At 24.4% G+C, this 17,085-nt stretch overlaps 2 protein-coding genes across 2 annotated transcripts; both read right to left on the minus strand.

Moving 5' to 3' along the window:
* Positions 1 to 2,070: 2,070 nt before the first annotated feature.
* On the minus strand, positions 2,071 to 11,170 carry Bma-lgc-50 (putative glycine receptor like protein T20B12.9 in chromosome III, putative; the record flags this gene model as incomplete). The annotated part of the gene is made up of 12 exons (XM_043077360.1): positions 2,071 to 2,113; positions 2,433 to 2,488; positions 3,182 to 3,250; positions 3,375 to 3,555; positions 3,839 to 3,898; positions 4,097 to 4,179; positions 4,599 to 4,686; positions 4,907 to 5,028; positions 5,599 to 5,833; positions 6,246 to 6,505; positions 7,142 to 7,250; positions 11,040 to 11,170. 12 exons carry the CDS (start codon positions 11,168 to 11,170, stop codon positions 2,071 to 2,073), a joined length of 1,437 nt encoding a protein of 478 aa, XP_042933294.1.
* Positions 11,171 to 14,505: 3,335 nt separating this feature from the next.
* Positions 14,506 to 16,672, minus strand: Bm9222 (uncharacterized protein; the record flags this gene model as incomplete). The annotated part of the gene is made up of 5 exons (XM_001895217.2): positions 14,506 to 14,636; positions 14,932 to 15,340; positions 15,858 to 15,986; positions 16,300 to 16,458; positions 16,592 to 16,672. 5 exons carry the CDS (start codon positions 16,670 to 16,672, stop codon positions 14,506 to 14,508), a joined length of 909 nt encoding a protein of 302 aa, XP_001895252.1.
* Between the last annotated feature and the right edge of the window lie 413 nt (positions 16,673 to 17,085).

Consider the following 17,085-nt stretch of genomic DNA (forward strand, 5'->3'; position numbering starts at 1 on the left):
TTACCATCCCTCCAACATGCATTTTGGCATGATTGCATGATGCATCGATCCAAACTTCCAAAATCACTAAACTGATTCATTGTTACTTTCCATTAAAAATTTACAAATTATATTTAATAATTCATTTTATGGTAGGTGATACGATATGATATATGTGATCTGTTATGATCTGATATATATGATGATACGATGATTGATATGATACGTGATGTGATATGATGACTGATTAAGATGTGATCCATTATATGATACATAATACAGTACGACACGTATGATGATACGATATATATCATTTTATTGTTATATAATACGGTATTATATGGTACGGTATGATGTGATATAATATGATGTATGATATGATATAACATATAACATATTATATATTTTATGTAATATAATAACAAAATAAACAATGAATGGAGTATTGAACTAAAATAAATGAGGTAAGACAAAATTAAAAGAGAAGAAGTTAGGAAAGAGTCCAAAATAGATTAGTTAACAAATATTTCAATTTCTGTCATAAATTCAAATCTTAGTAACATTTCATTTTGATCATTCTAATTAGCAAAATCAACAATGTTTCAAACAAATTTAAAAAAAAAAATTAATCTTCACTATCTACTAATTCATTAATTGAGTTGAGCTAGTCATTTAAGTTCTTTACATCAGTCGCTAATGCTTTTCATTTCCGAGCTATGCTATCCTTATCTTCCATTTCTCTTCAAGCATATTGTAATTTCATATTATAATTCAATTATTCTTTATCAATATAAATTGTTATTCCTAGAAAGATACTTAGCAATGAAATGCTGCTTAAAATTGAAGAATAAACTTACCAAGGAAGTGTTATGTGAGAGCTACAAGTAGCTTTACAGCTTTGAAATGTTTTAGAATTCTTTACCAATGTCGGTTGAGATGTCACATTCCGCAATAATACAAATATAATTATAGATGATAAAATGACAACGTTATTTTCATTGCTACACGATGATGACACTATCATTTGAAAAATTATTGCTGCAGCTGTTGTTGTTGCTCTTATGAAATATAAAATTTAAATTTATAAATTAATGCTAGCAAAACAAAGGAGGGGGTAAAGAGATCAGCATAAGACGAATAATAGATTTCGTTAACTAATATCAGTTGTAAATGAATGTGCACAATGTCTCTTCCACATAGGGAAGAGGGCTGTTTATATTATTTAATAGTTGTAATTCGGAAAAAGGGCACTTGCAATTAAAGATAATAGAAAAGATTTAAAGATTGGTTGAGAAGTGCTATTTGATACTCCGATAAACATCAATTATTTCTGGTGATACTTTTGCCTGCAGAAACTCTCGAGAACAAGTTTTAATGAAAATCTTTCAGACATTTACTTAATCGAACAAAGGCAGAAACGAGTACAGGTTACATAAGGAACTGGTCATCTGCATCACTTGTGAAGCAAAAGCTGTTCCACTGATTAATTAATTCTTATCATTCTTATCGCAAATAGTTAATTCGTATCACACAATTGCAATTCTCAAATAAGCAAACTTTTTTCTTCCTTTTTTATTTAAACTTTTTTCGTAATTTAATTATATAATAAATGATAGTAAATAATAAATTTGCTAAAATACATTTTAATTTATATTTCAAATGCAAAGGCAAATAAATATTTTATTCATTTATTAATGAAATTGGTGAGCACTATTTTGTGAGGAAATAAAATTTTAATAACTAGATAATACCATATGGTATTATCTAGTTTTGTTTTAGTGAATTGTGATTTTTTGACAAAAAAAAAAAGGAAAAACAAACAAATAGAAGCAAAAGACTGTTTTTTTTTTTTCAATAATTCTTTCACTTCTTTTCTTCCATATAATTTTTCCTAATTTTTTCTCTTTTAAAATAATTCACTTATTTTCGTTTTTGAATAAATTCAAATAATTCTCGTCGTTGCCAATTCTTTTCGTTTCTTTTTTTTTGCTTCGTGCAAATTTTACACGGAAGTTAACATCTCTTGAAAGCTTTTTTTTTTTTTTTTTTTTTTAGATAACATTTCAAATTATTAAACCGAAAACTAGCATATCAAAAAGCTCCATCCATTTTCGAAATATACACCGTCCAATATCTAAAAAAAGAAGAGTATTTTAACTTGTTTTTAACGGAATAAATTTAATGATAATTCAATGTGCTCTGCGACATTTTTTTAGAATAATAAAAAATTTATATTACATAACTTTAGTTTCATCAATTAAAATTTTGATAAAAAAATTTTTTTGGCAAATTATTCTAAACAAAGCATTGCAAATATGTTTTTCTCCTTGGTCTTTAAAAAATTTTTGAATCGCGAATAATTTAAACACTTCTACATAAGTATACAAGTAGGGGTTATTTGATTATTTAGTACTTCCAAATTTGAATGTCACAATTTATAAATGATAACTGACATTATATTGAAGAGAAGAAATGATAGAGGAAATAATCGCATTGAATAATAGTCGACCTTAAAAAAAAGAAATATTTTTAAGTTTCAGTATGAATTAGTCACTTCATTCCAAAATCTTTACTTAAATTTAAGCATTAAAATGATTCCATTTCAGAACCCTGCTTGGTTCAGATATTGAGATTTTTGGACTAAATTTCATTTAATTCTTAAGTAATATCTCTATATGTTCCATCAACCTATACATCTTCTTATTTACTTTTAATGTAGTAGCGAGAATATATGAAACAATTCTTAACAACGATAAAAAGAAAACAAATAAAACTCTTTTAGCTTATTTTTTAAATTTTCAAACTTTGATCTTCAAAAAAAAAAAAAGTTTTTTTTTCGACTATAACTCACAACAAATGTCCTGAATTAATTGTGAAGTTATATTGCAGTAAAAGAAAAACAAGTTTTTTGCTTTTCAATTTGTCAGTTATATTTTTATTTGAGAAAATTCTCTATAATACATTGTTAATTTTTGATCAAGTAAAATTTTGATTTAATTCCTCCATTATTTATTTTCCTTTCACTACTAAAACTCATTCATTAAAATGATTTACAGTTTTTCATTCTCCTTTAAATTTATTAAATAAATTTATTGAAATGTTTACACTTATTTCTTTGTTTAAAAAGAAATAACTATCTTTGGTGAAAAAAAAAAAAAAAAACTAATTGTGAGAAACAAAAAAATTACTCATTAATTTATACCTGTGCAGCAGTAATCGTCCAATCTCGATCACGAAGTTGAACCAATAATTTTCTGATATCTATTATTGGCTGAAGATGAAAAAACCAAAAAAAGAAACGAAGGAGAAATATGAAGAAAATTTAATATATTCTATTAGACAAAGATTTATGCATAAATTTTTGAATTTCTATTAAAACTTAAGAAGAAAGTTACCCATTTAAAAAAACGATGTTCATTTGAAGTATTCTCTTTGTTATCACTAGTAATATCAATATCTGTTGTAGCATTTCCTGCTTTGCGCAATTTTTCTAGATTCACTATGGATGAAATATTTTGTCTCCGTAAAACTTTCACATTGCTATCACTTGAATTTCCATTCAGGTTTTTCCGTTTTCTTCAAAAAAAAAAAAAAAACACTAATTTTTGAATGGATGATTTAATCAACTTCAATAGGTTAAATTTGTTGCCAGTTAAAATGAATACTGCTAATATATATATATAATATTTCCTGCATATATTCGTTTATTTATTTATTTATCCAGTTTACTCATTAATTTATTTTATTTAATTAATTAATATATTTAGAGTGGAATAGAATTTTAATGGCAGATTATAAATTTTGCTAAAACTTATAATTTATTAGCTATTTCTTAGAAATTATATCTGTTATTGAGAACCTTATTTGATTGATCCATTGATTAACCGCATGGCTTCCAATTTGTTTTTCGCGTTCACAACTGTAAAACAAAAAAAGACAAATCGACTTTAGTGAAGCAGTTTAAATGCAAAGCAAAAATTGTTCATTTAAATTGAATAATAATTCATAACGATTTCATATTTCAACTATTTCATATTGTTAATTATTCACTGATTGCTAAATTTGTTCTCAAATTTAAAATTAATAGAAATTTCAACAAAATGTAATGAATACTAACTGATTAAGCCGGCAAATGATAGCTAATTCAACAAGTGTACAGAAAATAAAAATGATCGAACTGATCATCCATACATCCAAGCACTGAAACGTTTAATTTTAATATATAAACATATCACGTGGATAAATTCAATTAGTTTAAAGTTTTTTTTTTTTTTTTTTTTTCTTTTTTTGTAGTCAGAACAACGATTAAAAAGCTATGAATGTTGGAAAAGCAAATAAAATATATTTTGGCTTATGCCAGAACTTTTTTCAAAAAAGTTCTTTTTCTTCAAAGGAAGAAATTTGTCTGTTTTTATTAGCGAGTTTAAAGGAATGAATTAACAAAAGTATAATTATATGAAATAATCTTCTTTTTCTTTTTTTGAAAAATAAAAACTTTTGTAGAAATTACCGTTTTATATTTTATAACTAATTGTTGAATAGAATATTGCACTTTCAGTAATTGATTACTTAAAGAAGAAACATGGAAAGTGAAGTAAAAAAGATAAGCGTAAACTAACTTTGATATAGCTAGCACGTGGCAAATGACGTAATACACTACCAAATTGAAAACTTACTGCTAATAACGATGACACACCCAATGTTATCCTTTAAAAAGAAAACGAAATTTTTTTATTTATTGAATTTGAAAAATCGAATTTGTGATGGTACTGTTGTTCGGTAGGATTGATTGTATATACTGTAGATGAAATTGTTACTGTAGGGATAGATACGGTATTTAAATATGATAATATAAAAAGTGCGAAATTCAAATATTTTACATCATACACTATGGAGTATAATTTATAATAAAAATATATTTGCTAACTTTGCGGAAGCAGCTCGTACGTCAAAAAAGAATCCAACCCAAGAGCTAATAACAGTTAATGACGTTGGAAAATACGATTGAAAGAGATAGAAACCGTATCGTCGTGCAAATTTAAATTCAACCTGCAAAAAATTTTTTTAATAAAAATCTGAAATTCAATAAAATTAGTTATTATTTTACTTTAAATTCCAATGTTGCTCCAAATAACAATTAAGGAATATTCAAATATTATTTGACAAATTTGCCAAACACTTGTATTTTTCGACAGAGTTAAGAACTTTTAAAATAATTGCTGCTTCTTTATACATAAATATACCAAGAATGATTTTTTTAACCACATTAACTCATGAAATGTTGTATTTTCAGCTTTTAAATGCATTAATTAGCAGTATTAAGATTAAATTTGAAACATTTTTTCGATTAATTAAAAATTTTAATTAGATTTTATTTTCATTTGGAAATATTAATTTTTTTTCCTGTTTGTTACATTTTTTTGAAACAATAAATTGTTAATTTGAATGCTTTAACGCAAACGAATATCTGACTTTGGTTCATGCAAAAAAAAATGTTTCGTTGAATTAATTAAATTTTGAATTTTTTGCAAAAATTTCTAACATTAAAAGATATTAGTAAGGATATTGTTGGATATATACTGGAAATTTTGACCGAATTAGTAAGCAAAATTAATTTACCATTGCCCTATCCCACTCTCCATTCGGATATTGTGACCTTTCATGATCCGTCCTCCAACCAATTAATTCGAAATCAGGTAACTCAACTATTTCCATCATTGTTAATGGTTTTTCATGCCAAAATAATCGCACTTCATCAGCATTAAACGAATAGCTTTCAAAAGTAAGCTTACAAATGATTGAATCAAACGGAAACATTCTTAAATCCATTTTGCATGGTGCCCTAACTTTAAGTCTGAAAATAGAAAAAACTATAGTAACATTAATTAATACTTTTAAAATCAAACTTCAATAGTTCTAGAATCTATAATATACTGTCTTAATGTTTTAAAAAATTTTACATTATTTATACTTAGATTTGGAAAATAAATTGCAGGATGAAATGATAAAAATATGGCTTTGATAATTTTATTGTCATGTCATTTCTTCTTAAATAATTAGTTCCAAACAAAAAAATAAACGAATATTTTTGTATGTCATATTATTACTTTTCATTTCATCAATTTTTCATTTCGTCATACTTACATATAATGTGCAGAAAGGTGATAAAATCAAAATTATTAATATGAAATTTAAAAGTGTTTAATTAATATCAAAATTAATATGAAAAAATTTAAAAGTTACTTCTTTTTGTTTTTAAAACCAACCTGAAATTACTCCATACTATTCCATTTTCATATAAGATAATGAAAGTATTCTCTGATGGTGAAGTATGTATCGATGAATGCCTGCTATTAATAATACATGTTTCCGGTGTCCAAATCCTCTTCCGAAATTCACCTTTTAAAGTAATATTTGTTGCGCAAATATTTAACTGCTTAAAATTTAATCGTTGATCTTCCCAGATTTCACTATACATAAAGTCTAATTCAAAATCACCGGTTAATTCCGAAATGGCTGTAATACCCTGAAAATAAACAGTATATGCATTCTTCCACATTCATTTTCAATAATTTTTCCTAACGATCAAAAATTTTGTCTCACTTTTTTCTTTCCATTTCATTCCTTTTTCGTTTTCTTTAAATCGTAGTCTGTTTGGAAAATAACTTTAATGAAGACGTCCAAATATTTCAAAGACATTTGTAGTTCAAAAAATAGTAAATTTTGAATAAGTAAGATGTGATAAATTTAAAGAGAAAGTGATAAATTATGATGATATATGATAACAAAATAAAAACTAATGAATTAAATGAGAAGTGATAAATAGTGATATAAAAAACATGAATGGGAGTTAATAAATTCTAAATTAAAAGTAAAATCTGATAAATATGAATAAAAAATAATGAACTCAAAATGAAGATAATGAATGATAAATAAAAGTGAAATGTGGAAAAAAAAAAAGTTGATGAAGGCAATAAATATAAAGTAACGAAGAAAAAGGAACATAACAAAGGATTAAAAATATAAGCGATTATTATTGAAAAAGATTTTCAACTTCCTTTTTATCGGTAAGAAAGATAAAAATCTCACTGAACTCACAAATGACTAAATTGAAATTTTGAAATTTAATTGAAAAGATGACCAGTTGATGGTGTTTACCTACCTGCACATGCATTTCAATTGTAACATTAACACCTTCATTAGATGGTAGTAAATGGATATCATAATCATTGAGCAATGCGTTGATTATATGTCCCAAATTAATTGTATTCCTGAAATAAATTATATTTTCAAAATGAAATGAGCATTTAATACCATATTTGGTTAGATTTGTTTATAATATCATCTACAGTAATCATTCATATGTCATTGCTGTCCGTTATTTTTATTCTATTCCTTATTTTTTTATTTGAAAATATCACTTGACTCAAACTAGTATGTCATCTTTCATTCTTTCCATTTTAATTAAGCTATTTAAAATTTCAAATAATTGGTTTTTAAATTGTAGGATTTATTCAGTGATTTCTTATTGATTTTTTATTATCTGTTAATCGTTTTTCTTTTTATTAAAACTGTAGAAGCAACCGAAATATACATCAGTTATTGGTCATCGCTGTAAAAATCATTCTTATGATTGGTTGAACTTGAATACCAGAAATAACTTCATTTAATTTTTAATCTTAATTATAAATATTCATGTGATATATCAGATGGTGCAAAGGAGTGAATAACTTAATAATTTCTATCATTAATATTAATAAAGATTGATTTTCAAGGTGATAGATGACAGTATATTCTATAAGAGAAATTCATCAAATTAAATTGCAATGGCCGATTTCGATTCGAAATGGAATTTACTCAAAAGTGATACATAATAAAAAAAATTCTATCAAAAGTGGTAGAATTTTACTAAATTTTTTTAATTCACTTTTTCTGCACATTTCTATCTTTCTTAAAAATATTAATCTTATCTTTTACAAAACATTTTAGTCTATAATTTTTGGACATATTAGAAGGAAATTTTGCCGGCAAATAAGATCCAACAATTTATCCTTTTTTTCTTTTCCTCTTCATGTCTCTTTCTCTCGTTGTTTTTTACCTTATTGTTTCAGTAAGAAATTTCAATTAGTATGTTACAAATTAAAAATGCAAAAGAAAGAAAAATATCTCAAAGATCACTCAATTTAAATCTTTAAATATCATTTATATGCCAAGCAAAACTGTAATGCAAATTAAAATTTAATAAAAGGGAAAAAAGAAATTATTGTTTGATACTAATCAATAAACATTTGTTTTTATTATAAAATTTGCATTTGTCAAATAATTATATTAATTGCATTTAAAACTTCAAACGATTATCATTTATTTTGCAATTATTAAAGAGAAAGTAAAATTTTTTGGTATAGAAAAGTTTTTTTATTTTTATTTTTTTGCATTTTCTGCTGATAATGTTAACTAATGAAACAAATTCATTAAGTGAAGAAGTCTAACATTGAAAATGTCTGATAACATAATTAATTAAAGCATATGGTGTTTGTTTGTAGTTAAATAAGACATTATTACTATCAATAAATTTTATTGAAATTTCAAATAAAAGACTGATTCAAAGCTTCATTATTGATGGTTTGTAAGCCTGATTGATATATATCAGTTAGAAAAAATGAAAGCAATTCTTTTCTTTTTTTTTAAAACATACATTTGATTTTAAAGTTGTAAAATACTTCGTCAAAACTTCAAGTATAACATAAACAAGAAAAAAACTTTAACATTTCGAGCAGCAAATTGGATTTGAAATCGTTGGAAAAATAAATTCTAATTTGACTTGATAAAATAGAAATAATTTCCATTGTTTATTAATTTTATTAATAAACATTTGTTAACAAAAATTTGTAGCAAATAATGGATTATTACTTTGTAATTAAAGAAAAAATTTATAATTAAATATAATTGTAGATTTGAAATAAATCTGAATATTTCCTAAGAAACAACCATTATCCCATCATCTTTCCAGCAAAGTTTAAGATTATAATTTGTTATATCTTGGCATTATCTTATTATCACACTGATAATACTGATATTTGCCAAACTATAGAAAATGACAAATGCAAATATCACTAATAATATTTGTGATAATTCTGTAAATCCATTAAAGATAAATTTAATATTTTAGTGACGTTGAATATGCATATATCATTGGAACTAACAGTTAGTGATAAAAAAAAAAAGAAATAAGTGAGAAAAATCAAATGGAATTAACCAAGAAAGTTGCAATTGTTTTAAACTGCTTGCTGGAATGAATTAATTAACGCATTTTTTCTTTATTAAATATAGTAAATATCGACTAAATAAAATATGGCTGATAAAATTATTTCAAAAAATTTGGAAAAGATTTTTTTAAACTGAGTAATAAATAAAATCATTCGAAAACCAAGATAAAATTTATTCAATGCTCAATTTGTCAATATATGAATTTGAAAATAATTGCTTACTTATTTTCTTATCACTTCGAAACTTATCACTTCTCTTATCAGTCTTATTTTTGATATTTTGATAACATCATAAAATCAATTCTCTGAATTTTTTCTTAATATATTTTGCACAAATTTTTGGATGTTACTAAAATTTCAATGCAATGAAATGCATGTTGCAATAATATCTTAATTTCTTTAATTAATATTTAGTGAACTATCAATTAAATGCATTTAATTCATTTCTTTAAAACATAGTAATCAAAATTTTACAAATTTCAAAAAATCAATGAAATCTTCAAGTGACTTTCGTTTTTTAAACATTTTTTATTACATTAATGAGTAAATGCTTCATGTCAATAATAAGTTTATTGTTATATATTCATCAAAGCAAGCAAATCAAATGCTAACTTGCTAAGATGAAATGTTATTATTAATGGATATCTATTGAGAGAAATTAATTCTAAATTTTATCTAATAATAATATTACTTAATAATAATAATAACAATAACAATAGTAACAACAATAATAAGAGTAATAATAAAAACAATAGTGATAGTAATAACAATGAAAATAATACTAATAACAAATAATAATCATAATGACAATAGTAGTGATAGTAATGTTAATGAAAAATTTCGCTTTGAAAAAATGTTCTTCCATCTTATGAAAAGCTATTGTCCTTACTTACTTTTATTTTAACTTCTTTAAATTTACTTTTATTTTAAATCCCTCCTTTTCTACTGATAGAAAACATGCGAGTTTTTCTTTTATTTAATAAATTAAGTTATGATAACAGTTGTTAAACAATCGAATTGTTTTCATAGAAAATGATTGATTAGCTATAGTTCAATTTCATTAATAGTTTTCAAATTTTTAACTTATATATATACAAAATATATTTTACATACAGATATTTTAACTTATATATTCTGTTTGCCCTTGCAAATTTTCTTCAAGTTTTAACGTTTTTTGATTTTTTAATTTGTCTTATACATCCAATTTCAGTGGATTAGAATTTATGAATTAAATTTATAGCTTTAAAAAAAAAAAAAAACTATATAAAATGTAAAATATGATATTATGGATTACTACACCACTTGAAAATCTCTTTGATCTTACTTCATATGAATAACAAAAGATACTTTAGTTATTGGTTTTTTATTGTTTAGTTTCATCATGTCATTAAATTTTTGAATATTTATTGACAGTTAATAAATTATTATTTTAATCATTATTCATTTATAAGTTAAAACTGTATCAATGAGCCACACTAATTACTGCTAATATTTCATTACAATAAATTCTAAATTATTAATTACTACTAACTTTCTATTAAGCAATTAGAATTGAGTTATTAATTACTGCTAATTTTTTTATTATGATTGAATTTGCAGTAAATTTTTCTTACTTTCTGCACTGATCATTTTGTATTATCACTGATAAATATGGAGATAGGCAAATTGTAATACTAAATTATTGAAATAAAATATAACAGACGGATTTTTCATAAAAATGGAATAAACGGAAAACTCTCAGGAATTTTTTTGCATTACTTCAATATTTCAATAATTGAAATAAACTTTTTTTACCTTCTACATTGATTATTTGTGGCAGTAGTAGTAATACTGGCAGTAGTAGTAGTAGCAGTAGCAGTAACTGTAGTAATAATAGCAATAAAAATATTTATTAGATTATGATTGTAATTATAATATATGAACATTAATTAATCAGTTCGTTGATTCCTTCTTCTAAAATTTTGTCCGTGAAAATAACTTTGCAAATAATTCTTTTACTTTTTTCTCACTGCGATTTAATGAAGAAGAAGCAATCATAGAATCTTAATGGATGAGTAAAAATGTTTGCAATACATTTTCTTAGATAAACTTAAAATGCAGTAATAACATAACTTGCTTTTTTCTCTCCTTCCTTCCCTCTCTCTCTCTCTCTCTCTTTCTCTTTCTCTCTTTCTTTCTTCTATTCTCGTCCTATTATTGTTATTGTTTTCATAAATGAACAAAAATGATTGCAATAACATTAAATTTTTTTCGTTATTGTTTAACTGAAAATCATATATTCCTATTATTACTTTTATTATTATTGCTGTTATTGTTTTTTATTTATTAATTATAGAATAAGAAAAAGGACAACTTGAAAATTTTTATTATATTTCAGTTAAAATTAAATAAATTTCCCTCAAAGATTAAAATCTAATTGTACTAGCGACCAAAAATTTCATTCGTTAAAATATTCATTAATTGACAATAAAATTTGTCATTTTTTTTTTTTTTTTTTTGGGAAAAAATGGATCACAACAAAAGCAAAAGTTATTTGTAAAACAAAAGCTAAAAATAGCAATATGTTTGATAACTTTTGCATATTCATTGTTTTTTTTTCTTCATAAATAAAAATTTCGATTCAAAATTTAAATTAAAAATTCTTATATGGGCTACAAATAAATCGCTAAAATTTTTGTCAAAATGAAAATTTCTGAAACTGATATTTATTTAAATTTGAAAGAAGTCATTAGTGGCGTAGTAAAAAAGAGAATGAAAAAGAAAATTTATTTTTAAAAAAAATTCGAGTAATAATTGTCAGTTCATTGTTTCCATATTATTCTTTTTTTTTAATATTCCTCTCTTTTTTTAAAATTTGTTTTTTTTTTCTCTTTCAAACTTCGTTTTTTAATGCTATTTATTTCGGTTTGATAAGTTATTGTTTAAAAATAATTGTATATTTTTCAAAAAACTTATATTTAATTTTCCTTCTAAGTGATTTATTATTGCTTTTTACTGTTTATTACATCTAATTTTTCTCTATTTTAAAAAGCACAAACAAACAATTTTTTTTATGTTGAAAAAAATTACAATTTTTTCTTTACCTTTTGTTTCCAGAATTTTTTTTTCTCAAACAAAGAAGAAAAACAAATTTTTTTCAATATTTGTGCTATTTTAAAAATCACAAATAAAAATCTTTTTTCCCGTTGATGAAAAAAAAATCACTTTTCTTTTTCATTTTCGCTTTCTTTTTAAGCGAAAGAGGAAAAAATTTAATTATTGAATCATAGTTATCACTTTTAGTTACTTTTTCTACTAATTCATTAAAACTTGTTTAAATTAAACGAAAGTAAAAAAAAAAAAATTGTTTCAATAAAATTTTTTAATACTTTGAAAGAAAATTTTATTGGCAGAAAAGTATAATAAACAGGTAGAAAGTATGAGTTATACTCTAACACATGTAATTACATATTAAACTATACTTTGAGTTCTTTTTTAAGTTAAAACTAAGAATACATGTGTTTTCTATATGATCATATCGCAAATTAATTTTCTTTTCCAATACTTTTTTTTGAAAAAAGTCATTTTTTTTTAAATGGAGCTTTTAATTATTCAGTAACCTTAAATTTAATTAAAAACTTTAATTTATTTCATTAAAAGAAATAAACCTTCAAATAAATAAAATTTGAAATATTAAATATTTCAACCCTTTAAATAACCTATTGCAAAAATAGTTTATTTTTACAGAAATTCATTGAAATTACTCTCGAACGCTAATTAACATATTTAAGAAATCGGAAACTTAAACGAGTTATAAGTAAAATTCCATCATTCAATTTCAAATATTCCTAAATACAATTAATTAGTGGAGCCAATAAACAAATAGAAGGGTAAAGGAGAATATAAGTACTTCACTAATTAAATCATAAATTTAATTTAATTTGTTATTACATTATTACAAAGCATTTTCATTTTGCAATACGAAACAATGAATTCATACATTTGTTGTGTTTTAACGCAATATAATTATATCTACGAGAAAAGCAATTTATTTGCAAAGAATTAGCATATATAAAATAAATTTTACATAAGTAATGATTTTTGAACTCAGAATTTCATCCTACTTATACTTATTTTGGAAAAAAGTGCTTTTTTTTCAAATTAAAATGAAAGAAAAAGGAGCAAGTGAAGGGTTAATTTAACTCTACGACATAAAAATGAAGTTTTAATTATTTTTAACATTGCAATTAGTGTTGCTGCTTTCAATAAAAATACTAACAGAACAAAAAAAAAAAGAGAGAGAGAGAGAGAGAAGGAGTAGCAAATCGAGTTTTTCTCTGAAATTTATTATAAAATTAGTAAAACGAATAAAAGATTAGTTGAAATTTTTGAAAAAATTTGAGTAAGTTGAAGCAGATGTTAACAAATGGTTAGCAAAAGCATTCACTGCTACCATCAAGCAATCGAAATAAAAAGCAAAGCGATGGGATGCATAAGTCAATTAAGTCTTTGAAGTATACAATCGATAGTAATTAGTAATCAATTAAAATAAATGAAAGGTTAGATATTTATGAATTGTTAACTATGCTGAAGTATCGATGATCGATCATTTGTAACAATTTTTAGAAAAAAGAAAGAAAAAATATGAAAGAATGAAAAAGAAATGATTTTTTGTTTTCTTGTTTTTTTTTGTTTTTTTCTTGAAAAATAAGAAGAAAAGAAGCGAACTATTTTTATTTTTTTAAATTAAATTTTTTTTTAAATTTTTTTAAATCAGTGTCAATAACATGTTCATGAGAAAACCGATTACTAATGCATTACTTTGAAAGTTGTGCATATGATCAAAAGGAAAGAATTTAATTTTTTGAATTTTAGTTATCAAGTTATAGTTAAAATTCAGATAGTAATTAATAAGAGTATAGTAAATGAAAAAAAGTAGGGTGAAAGATAAATCCAAGTAGAGGGATTTATGAGATGAATTGTTGAGTAAGCATCTGAAAAACTTTGTTTTTATCGTTGTTAATATTATATATCAATAACATAATAATAATAATATCATCATCTTTCTTTTTCAATACTTACGAATAAAATATGCAGCAATCAATATTGCTAGGCATATAATTAATTAATTTCAATTTGAATTATTCGGAAATTTCAAGAGTTAGCAACACCATCATTATTATCATTGATTATTTTCTAATTACTCATCAAATATCGATGAGTAATGTCATATTTTTCACATCAAGAGATGGCTGCTGATGTTCGTTCAGCTGATGCTTGTTTATGATGACGAGGATGATGATGGTACTGATGGTGACGATGGTGGTTGTAATAGTTGCGGTGATTGTGACGGTGATGGTTGTGATGGTGATGGTAATTTTGTCGATAATTTGCTTCCATTTGCTTTGTTTCCTTGAATTTTACAAAATTTTAGTTCATCTCAAATTTTTTGGCTTATTTATTTTTATTTGAAAATGATTAATGATTGGAATTTTTTTATTAACACTTTAAACTTCTACTGATGTTGACTGCTTTAATAATTGACATCAATATTAGCAAAAATGTATTAGTTGGCATTTCTCAAATGTAGTAGCTATGCTTCTAATTATCATTACTCTGATATTCTCAGATAGTTAGCTATCCTGGCACATCTTAAATGCTTTTCATATGATTATCATGATATTTTCAAGTGTGATGAGACAATAACCTTCATCAACAGATTTGATTGAAGTAGTTGTTATTGTTTTGGATTTGTTTTCGTCTTTAGTTTCTACTGTCGCCATCTGTGTCGCATCCTTCTCGGTATTTGTCTTTCTGATAGCAGATGACGATGATGATGGTGATGCTGATGGCGCTGACGTCGTCGTCATCGAGCCTTTTTTAATGGATAAACTTTGTGCAGTTCGTAGTTCAGTTTTTGCTATAAGCGATTTTGCTAATTCTTTTTTCTCTGATCCGGAAGATTTTAATAATGTTATTGTTTGCCCTATTTCATTACCATCCTTTGTCATAATGTAAACCGGTAAAACAGCTGTTTCCGGTTTCTCTTCTTTGAAATGAAACACAACTGGTTGTCCTCCCTCCATATGTGTCATATATGATGGCAATTCAGGCATCTGCAATTCTTTCATCTTTCTCTTCAAAGTATACTTTCGAAGAAATCATAATGGAATCTAAAATTTCCAATCTATCCATCAATCCACTGCATGTCAGATATGTCCTTTAGTTAGCATAGTTTTGGCATCTATGGTCATTTGAGTGGACAATGTTAATGGAAGGCAAACATATTTGGTCAACAAACTCATTGAATATTTTTGTGACTTTTCTCCTCAATTCTTCTAATTGAAAAATTATTGTATTCGAAAAAAGGACATAATACAAGTTTTAAATTCAATTTTAAATTTAATTGCACCCCTATGGTAAAAACTTTCCATTTTTACCCGTGCAATTCACATACTTTTTATTTTCCCTACAATTATTTTTTAAAACGAGATTGAAATTTACCACCTTTTGTTAAGTTGAGGAAATGCTAATAAACTTTTTAGGTATTCTTTTTACGACTTCTATTCATAGAGAAATAGTCAGATTCAAATTAGTTTTACAAATATCGATTGAAAAAAAAAAAGAAATTACAGCTTTGAAAGTATCGTCGGTGTCAGTAATTTGTGTTAGCATCGGTTCTTCGCCTGTTTTGGAATTTGTTGAAGAAGCACTTATATGAATTGGACAAAATTGCCAAACTTCTTGTAATTCCTGAGTTTTCTATAAATTTTGCTGATTATAATATTAATTGACGTTTTTATACTAAATTTGAACGATAATGTAATTATTGCATCCTTTTTTCACCTCTTCCATAACTGAAATGTTTCTACCATAAAAATGACAGAAATTTTGCGAGAATAAAAAAAAAAACTTTTTTTGCTAATATTAAACAATAATTTAATAAAAATAAATTTATTAAACTGATTAAACTATAGTTCATACTTCTGAAAATTAAAAATTAGCAAAAATTTTGGTAAATAAATTTGTTTAATCGAAACATGTCATCAAATATAGTAATCGAAAAATGCCATACTTCAACAGATAATAATTTCTTTAGTTGTTTCTTGTCTGATGGAATTTGTAGAATTTGCTTCGTCTCTTCTCTTGTTAATACTTTTGGCCTCATTAGAAATAGAATAATAATTGCAAGTAATGTAATTATTGCACCTACTAATGCACCTAATATGATTACCTGTAATAGGATCGCATTTGCCAATAATTTTACTAAATTTTTCAAATGAAAAGTAAATTAATTTCTAAAGAAAATTTTAAATTAATTAATGAAAGAGGGAAAAAGAATTTTCTATTATTATTGGTGAAAATACTTTAAGTAAATAGACAACCAATGTTGATATTCGCGATGTTAACGTAACATTAACGACGACAGAAAGCAAAAGAATATCCATTATTAGTAATTATTAAGTGTGATTAATTGATTATCAGCTGAATTAATTTCTGACAGTTTGAAAATCATACAAATTTCAAGAGGTCAATAAAAATGGTTTTGCTTTTTTGTTTTATTTTCGAATTTCAAAAATATTGTTCAGATTTGACTCAGTTTTACATTGCTTCCAGTCTTATCCAAGGATCTAAGATCAAAAGGGAATAAAAAAGTTGATGAAAAGTTCTAGGCTGGGAATGAAAAAATAAGCTAGAAATATATTAAATCTGAAGCGTAAAAACAAAATATATCTTTGAGAAATATTAATTTTCTTTCTTATGAAATTTTCGGATTAAAATGGCCAATTCTAATTGTTGTACACTTGTTAAATGAATAATTTAAATAGTACAAACTAAATTAGAAATCGATAGTTTGCTG

The sequence above is a fragment of the Brugia malayi genome (genome assembly GCF_000002995.4).
Source record: "Brugia malayi strain FR3 genome assembly, contig: Bm_v4_Chr1_scaffold_001, whole genome shotgun sequence".
NCBI lineage: Eukaryota > Metazoa > Nematoda > Chromadorea > Rhabditida > Onchocercidae > Brugia > Brugia malayi.